At 24.9% G+C, this 8,260-nt stretch overlaps 3 protein-coding genes across 3 annotated transcripts; 2 read left to right on the forward strand and 1 right to left on the reverse strand.

Moving 5' to 3' along the window:
* Nucleotides 1–90: 90 nt before the first annotated feature.
* Nucleotides 91–861, forward strand: DICPUDRAFT_80920 (uncharacterized protein; the record flags this gene model as incomplete). Its single annotated transcript, XM_003290116.1, has 1 exon — nucleotides 91–861. The coding sequence occupies one exon, from the start codon at nucleotides 91–93 to the stop codon at nucleotides 859–861; it is 771 nt and encodes a 256-aa protein (XP_003290164.1).
* Nucleotides 862–2,259: 1,398 nt separating this feature from the next.
* On the forward strand, nucleotides 2,260–3,426 carry DICPUDRAFT_80921 (uncharacterized protein; the record flags this gene model as incomplete). Its single annotated transcript, XM_003290117.1, has 1 exon — nucleotides 2,260–3,426. One exon carries the CDS (start codon nucleotides 2,260–2,262, stop codon nucleotides 3,424–3,426), a length of 1,167 nt encoding a protein of 388 aa, XP_003290165.1.
* A 215-nt stretch (nucleotides 3,427–3,641) lies between these two features.
* On the reverse strand, nucleotides 3,642–7,350 carry DICPUDRAFT_98599 (uncharacterized protein; the record flags this gene model as incomplete). Its single annotated transcript, XM_003290127.1, has 4 exons — nucleotides 4,988–7,350; nucleotides 4,803–4,908; nucleotides 4,333–4,741; nucleotides 3,642–4,265 (listed from the first exon to the last, which is right to left on the reverse strand). Exons 1-4 carry the CDS (start codon nucleotides 7,251–7,253, stop codon nucleotides 3,642–3,644), a joined length of 3,405 nt encoding a protein of 1,134 aa, XP_003290175.1. The 5' UTR covers nucleotides 7,254–7,350.
* Between the last annotated feature and the right edge of the window lie 910 nt (nucleotides 7,351–8,260).

Here is an 8,260-nt window from a genome sequence, read left to right on the forward strand (position 1 = left end):
GTAATAATATACTTTACAGTCACCTTATACATATACATTAACATGTGGCATTTATATTAAAATACATTTACATGCATTTACCCACATTAAATGCACAACTGCCCCCAAGGAGAAAAGGATCAAATCCAAGATGAGGATAATAATCGTGGGATTTATATGGACAGTAATGATGGAAAGGGTGAATACGATGCAAACGGAATTAATTCAAAAACAAGACAAAAAAGAGTTGAAAAATCTTTGGAAAGAGTAAAAATGGAACAGTTTATGTCTAAATTTGAAAGATCTCCTGCAAAAAAGGATTGTAAAAAGAAAAAAAATGGTACAGGTAGCGGTGAGGAATCACCTACACAATCACCTCAATCTGCATCATTACAACCATCACAACCAAGCAAAATCAAGAACACCATGTTCCACAGCAAGTTCCCGCTCAACAAGTACAACAGCTCCCATACCAACAACCAAAAAAACAATCAAAATACCAACAATCACAAAATCAACAACAACAACAGTATTCACAACACCCACAACAGATATTCACAACATTCACATTTACCAACACAGCATATTCAACAATTACAGCAATTTAATAAATATTCATCACCAATAACAATTGTATCTTCCACATCAACATCAACCACTCCTTCAATTTCCTTATCGTCTTCTCCCACACAATCACCAAAGTTTCAAGAGATACCATCATCACCAACCTACCCATTATCGTTCCCACCCTTGTCACCAGTTATTACATCTACTTTTTCACCATTACCACCAATATCTCCAACATTATCATCACATCAATCATTACCACCATTATTACCATTTTTATCATTATCACATAATTCAGAATCTACCAATTCCTAATAACTAATAGTAAATCAAATGTTAATACCCACCATTTTTGTAATATAAAAAAAAAAAAAAAAAAAAAAAAGAAAAAAAAAAAAAAACAAAAATATATTGTAAAGTTTTTCCCACACTCTTTTTTAATCATATCAAATAATTTAAAATTGTTTTTTCATACACAAACTATTTATTTAATAGCTTTTTATAATAATACTCTGCCCGTTCCACCCCTTTTCATTTTTGTTTCTTCTTCCAATTTAATACCTTTCATCTCCCTCTACCTCTACGACTATAAAAAAATCGGTTTATAAATAATAATAACAATAATAGCAATAATAATAATAGTAACATTCATTAATAATTTATTGTCAAATTTAACTATAAAGACTTTAAATATTCATTTTTCATATGATATAATTCACAATAAAAATTATTATATGATAACAGATAGCGCAATATTTATTTCAAAATTAATTAATAAATTTTTTTTTTTTAACTGTCACCTTTATATGACATATACTACAAATTATTTTTATTTTTCATATTTATTGGTTTTGTAATTTTTATTTATAATGTTGTGTTTTGATGTTGTAATTTTTGTCATGGGGGAATTTTATTTTTTGTGGGGTGTTAGTGAATTGGAAAAAAAAAAAATTAATCACTCACCAATAACCCACACATTTAAAAATAAACATTCATCTCAAGTTTTATTTATAGACTTTATTTATTTTGTTATTTTTTATTATTATAATTTTTATCAATTATAGTTATGTGTTTAGATCAAATTGTGGTTCCAATAATAAAACGCATTATAGTAACCAAAAGGTAAGTTTTTTTTCAACACCTTTTTAAAAATATAACAATAAAAACAAATTTAAAAAATAAAAAACACAAAAAAAAACACAAAAAAAAAAAACACAAAAAAAAAAGAAAAATAAATACACCTCTATTCATTTCAATGGGAAATTATTTAATCAAGAATAGAATTGGAAACAACAACAAGTGCAAACAACAATAATATTTATTTTTTAATTTATGGAAAAAACAAAAATACCAACTAACCCACACAATTATCAACTGTGGTTGGAATTGGGTTAATTATATTTTACTAAAAATAATATTTTATCACAAATATATCTCAGTATTAATAGAAAATATATATTTTTAATTAAATTAAATAAATAAAATATATAAATTTTTTTTTTTTTTAATTTTTTTTTAAAGCTTAAGATTGGTTTACCCCAAATTTTTTTTTATTTTTTTTTTTTAATAATAATAATAACTCTTTGTAAATAATTATTCTTCTTTTTTGCGTTTATTAGATAGTATTTGTTTATTTTCGATTTTTTTATATAAATAAATCATAAAACAAATCAAATTCATTTATTATAAATCATATATCATTATTGTAATAAAATGAACACAAATAATTATTATCAAACATACCCCGCTTATCATTTTAACCCAATAATTCAAACAGATTCATATGGGACTAATAGATTCCATGTTGAACAAAACCTACAACAAAGAGATCAAGTTTATTATAATCAATCAAGTTCCTCTCCATCGTTACCCTCTCCCCCACAAAATCACCCTCAAAACTATATTATCAATAATCAAATTAATAGTATCCCATACCAACAAAGTGGTATCAACATTAATAATGGATATAATATCCCACAATATTATAATGGAAATTACTATTATAATGGCTATCAATTTATAAATGAAGATAATAAATATTTTATTAATAATGGTCAATTTAATAGCAATCAAATAAACAATGAAAATATTAATATTAATAGTTTTAATAATATAAACACTGATAGTAATATTCATACAAACAGTAACAACACCTCCAATGATAATAGTAATCAAACAAATAAATCCAATAAACCAAACAGTGGTTTAATAACTATAAATAATAATAATAATAATAATAATAATAATAATAATAATAATAATAATAATAATAATAATAATAATAATAATAATAATAATAATAATAATAATAATAATAATAATAATAATAAAAATTGTAATGAAATAAAAATAGAAAATAAACCAATTAAAATAATTGATCTTTTAAACCATTCAGAAAAAGATTATAGTTTTGATGAATTTAATTTTGGAAATGGTCCACAAGAAATAAAAAATTCTCAAAGTCCAAAGGTTGAAAAAACAAAATTAATTGCCCCAGACGATGCTATTAGAAAAAAAAGAAAATATATAAAGAAAAATTACAAAGAAAGTGATGTCGTCATTACATATCCAAACAATCCACATCAAAATCCAAACCCACCCCCAACCATAAATTATGGCTTCAGCAATTATAATATTAATAGTGATATCAGTTATAATTTGAATAAATGTTTAAATAGCAATTTAAATAACAATTTAAATAACACTAATAACAATACCAATGGTTTTGTTTATCATAATTATGTTTCTAATAACAAAACAAATAACGCAAATACTTTTCGTCAGAAATTATTAGAGAAAATTAAAAATAAAGAGGCTAAAGATCAAACTAGTAAAGTAGAATCAATGCCAGATCTATATGCAAGAGAAAAGTTAAACTAATTCTAATACTCAGTGATCTTTAATTGGATGTCCTTTAAAAATTTTCCTCTTTTTTTTGTATAATTCTCAAAATAAATAAATATTATTTTTACTTTAAAATTTAAAAAAAACTCATCATAATCTTACTTATGATGAGATGTTTTATTAGTTAATATTTTAAAATTATTATTATATTGTTGTTATTTCTATTTATATTTTTATATTTTTTAATAAATTTATAAAGTTTGTTGTGGAGTTGGAAGACGAGAGAATTGATCGAAAATATAATGAAAATAGTCGATATCAGATTTAAAAATTTCTATATTATTATTTTTGGCAAAATCTTGGGCGTCAATAACTTGATTTATACATTGAATTATTTTATTTTCTGATTCCAAATTTTTTGCTTCTATAACCATTTTGTTATATTTATCCATAATATCTGCTATTTCAAAATCTTCAGCTAAATCGATAACCATGGTTGAGTTACTCTTTTCACCTGTGTCATCATGTTCATCATTATCACTATCTAAATCTATATATTCTCTATTATTTGAAGTTGCTGTACTATTGCTACTGTGTAGTTCTTCGACTCCATCTTCTTCATCACTAATAATTTCAATACGTTCATTTCTTGTTCTCTTTGAACCAATATTAATATCTTTTAGATGTTTTTTTGTTGGTTTAGCCACTGGCGACATTACAGAGTTATAACCATTATAATTTGAGTCATTTGCAAACCATGGTTGGTGATTAGATTGAAAATCATTAAACTCCTCTTCTTTTAAGTCTTCTTCCTCGTGACCATAGTCTTCACTAATATGAACGTATTGTCTTCCTCTAACCTGAGTTTTATTTGGCTAAAATAATAATATTAGTATTTGTTTTGTGAATAAAAAAATTACAATTTAATAAGTTTAAACCTACAGTATCTCTGATATATGTAATTGCTTTCTTTTTATTTGCCCTTTTGGTTGGTGTAAATTTCGCTTTAAGACCTAAAGATATACTTTCTTTTACTTGTTGCAATTGTTCTTCATTGTGATCAGTTTGGACTGATTCGGTAAATAGTAAATCATGGTCACTAACTCCAAATACCATCTTTAAATCATTAATAAATTTAAGATGTTCATCTAGATCTGGACTTGATTTTCTATTTTTTGAATGGAGTTCTTCCAATTGTTTTTGAGTAGTTGAAGTTGTTGTATCATCCAATGTGAAAAGTTCTTTTAATTCATTTGATGAAAAATATCTATGTTGGCCTTCAAGTTGATTGTTTAGCATTGTTTTCATTAGTGACCCCTTAAAAACCTGTTTTCTATAAATTTTTTCTTCACTATAAAGTAATTCATTAGTAAATGATTAAATGGTTTTATTTTAAAAAAAAAGTAACCTACATTGTACCACAAGTAATAAGTCTATATACAACAACATCTCTTTTTTGACCAATTCTATAGGCTCTATCCACAGCTTGGTTATCAATTGTATTCCACGATGGATCGACTATATAAAAAAAAAAGAAAAAAAACATTAGCATAGATTCTTATTTTTTTTAATATTATTGTAAAATTTTTATATTTACAAATCAAAACTCTATCAGCAGATGTTAAATTTAAACCTAAAGCACCAACTTGAATGGTCATAATAAAAGCAAAATATGAATGATCGGTATTATAAAGATCAATGATCTCTTGTCTTTTCTTTGTTGAACTAATTGAGCCATCAATTCTGAGATATTTTAATTTGAGAAAATCTAAAACACTTTCGAAATCATCTAGCATCTTAACGGATTGACTAAACATTAAAAGACGATGGCCATCGGTATGGAGATTTGGTAAAAGCTTTAAGAGTAATTGAAATTTGCCACTATTGGTAACCAATGTTTTAAGTGATAAATTGTCAATAACTTCATTTAAAAATTGCTTCATTTCACCCTCACCAGAAAGGGTTTTCATTTCTTCATTTAATAAGTGAGGATGATCACAAATCTTTTTCAATACTGTAAGGGCAGCTAATGGTGATGTTGTTTTATTTAATGCAAGTTTAACTTCGTCGGACTCTAAAAACATTTGATATAGTTTAATTTGGCTCTCTGCTAATTTACACCAGACAACAAAATCATTCTTTCTGGTTCTAATACCTCCACTTGCTCCAATTGACATTCTTTTCTTTGCTAAACTTTTGGCTGGTGTTAGTTTTAATGGTGTAATAGTAGTACCTCTAATTTTAGTTGGTGTAAGCTTGAATGTTTTTTTTGGTGTTTTGATTGCTGATGTTGTTGAATCTTCTTCTTCTTCTTCCTCCTCCTCCTCCTCTTCTGTTTTTTGATTATTATATACTATTTCTTGTGATGAGGGTTGTTTTGAAGACTCCTCATCTCCATTTTTAAAAACATCTTTTTTTTCTCTTCTTAAAAAGTGTGGGGCGATGATATCACGTAAATTTTGTGCGATTGCGGAACCTAGTGATTTTTGCTCTTGTGAACTGTCAACAGTATGGGATTTTAATATTGGCTTTTCAAAGTGAGTGGTAAAATTACGAATGCTGCCTAAAAGAGTGCCATCACAAACCCAATCGAAAAGAGCCCAAAGCTCACGAAGATTGTTTTGAATAGCAGTACCAGTCATAATAATTTTATGTTTTGCATTAAATTCCCGCATTGTTTTGCTTATTTGAGTTTTGGTTTCTTTGATTTTATGACCTTCATCTAAAATGATATAGTCCCAGACAAATGGCTTACTATTGTATTCTTTCATTAGTTTTAAGTTTGGAATTACCATACCGTAGGTCGTTATAATAATACCGCCTTGGTGCTTGACCTCTAACAATGAATTCTCCCTTTCTTTTGTATTGCTACCATGGAACACTTTGACAAGATATCTTGGTTTGAAACGGTTAAATTCTTTAAGCCAATGTTCAATTAGTGCCACTGGCATAACTAAAAGTGAATGCTTGATAAATTTTTGAGAGTGCATGCAATGCAAAAATGTGCAAATTTGCATTGTTTTACCTAAACCCATGTCATCACCTAAAATACCTCCAGAGTGGTTAACAAATAAATTCCATAGCCAGTTTATACCTTCTCTTTGATACCAAAATAATTGATTATATGTTTGATCTTCTATTTTTAAATATTTGCCTTCCTTGGTGCTGGTTGAGTTAATATAAATATTTTTTTCTTCATCTTTAACAAATCCATTTAACTGATCAACCAACTTTTCAACATCAATTGATTTATTATTATTGCTATTATCATTATTATCATCATTATTATTATTATTAATTTCTTCGTGTGATTTTTTTGTAGTTTTTTTATATGTTGGTTTTTTTATTGGTGTTTTAACTTTTTTATCTATTATAAATGAATCGTCATCACTGTCACCAATATCTTCTTTATCTGAATAGTTTTCTTCTTCTTCTTCTTCTTCTTCCTCTTCCTCTTCCTCTTCTTTATAACCACTTTCTTCATCATCTTCACTTTCTTCATCACTCTTTAAATCGATATTCTTTTTTAGTTTTAAATTGTTTAAAACTAAATTTTTAGTTGGCGGTAGAGGTTTTTTTGTAATTCTAGCTGGTCTTGCTTTAATTGGTGTTATAATTTCTTCTTCCTCTTCTTCATCATCATCTAAACTTGGAATACCTTTTTTTAATCTATTTGTATTTACTACTGGTTCCTCTTCTTCATCGAATAGGTCATCAATGTTTTCTTCAATTTTTAATTTATTTGTTTTATTTGTGATAGCTTGAATATTTTTAACATCTTTATTTTCATTTAAAAACTCGTCTGAACTTTCATCATCATCCACAATTTCAATTTTTTTTAATCTTGTTTTGGGTTTTGACATTATTATTGATTATTATTATTTGTTATTATTATTATTATTATTTATTATTATTATTATTAATTTTATTTATATATATATTACACCATTAACAAATAAGATAATTTAGTGCACTTTTAAAATAAAAGAAAAAAAAAAAATTTTAAAAAAAATAAAAAAAAAAAATTAAAATTTAATTTTCAAAAAAAATTAAAAAAAGTGGGCGGGAAAGTAATTGTAATAATTTTAAATTAAAAAAGAGAAATATAAATATTCATTTTCTTTATATTTTATCCTAAAATCATTGTCTATAGAAATCATTATAAAAACTATATAAATTTATTATATATAAAAAAAAAAATATTTGGGTACCATTTTGAAAATATGATGTGTTTTTTCAAACAATAATATTTTTTGAAATTGTATGCATTATTAAACCCACAACCCATATGTGTATACATCACCCCCAATAAAGTACCCTTTCCATAAATATAAATCATTTTTAATCTATGATGATATGTTTATCAATTTCATAATTGGAAAAAAAAAAGAAATTTAAAAATTGTATATAATATAATTATATAAATAAAAAAATTCAAAAAAAAAATATAAAAATTACTGTACACCCCACCCACTTATTTCCTTTTAAATTTAAAAAAATATTTTTTTATATTCATCACCCCCTCCTTATTTGTTTTTCTGTTTTTTTTTTTTTTTTTTTATGTTTTTTTATGTGGTTACGTAATAATTTAAAAATAAAAATATGATATGATGAATGAAAACTGTCAATATAGTTTTTTTCCTTTATTTGTTTTATATGTGATTAATATATTTTACTCCTCAAAACACATACACATATTAAAAAATTAATATACAATATTCTTTATTAAAAATTTAAAAAAAAAAAATAAAAACAAAAAAAAAAAAAAAGAATAAATATTTTATTTTTATTTTTATAATAGCATTGTTAGAAATAAAGAAAGAAAAAAGAAATTCTTTTAAAGTGTGTTTTATATATAGTTATTGTAAGT

Source organism: Dictyostelium purpureum, assembly GCF_000190715.1.
Source record: "Dictyostelium purpureum unplaced genomic scaffold DICPUscaffold_209, whole genome shotgun sequence".
Lineage (NCBI taxonomy): Eukaryota > Evosea > Eumycetozoa > Dictyosteliales > Dictyosteliaceae > Dictyostelium > Dictyostelium purpureum.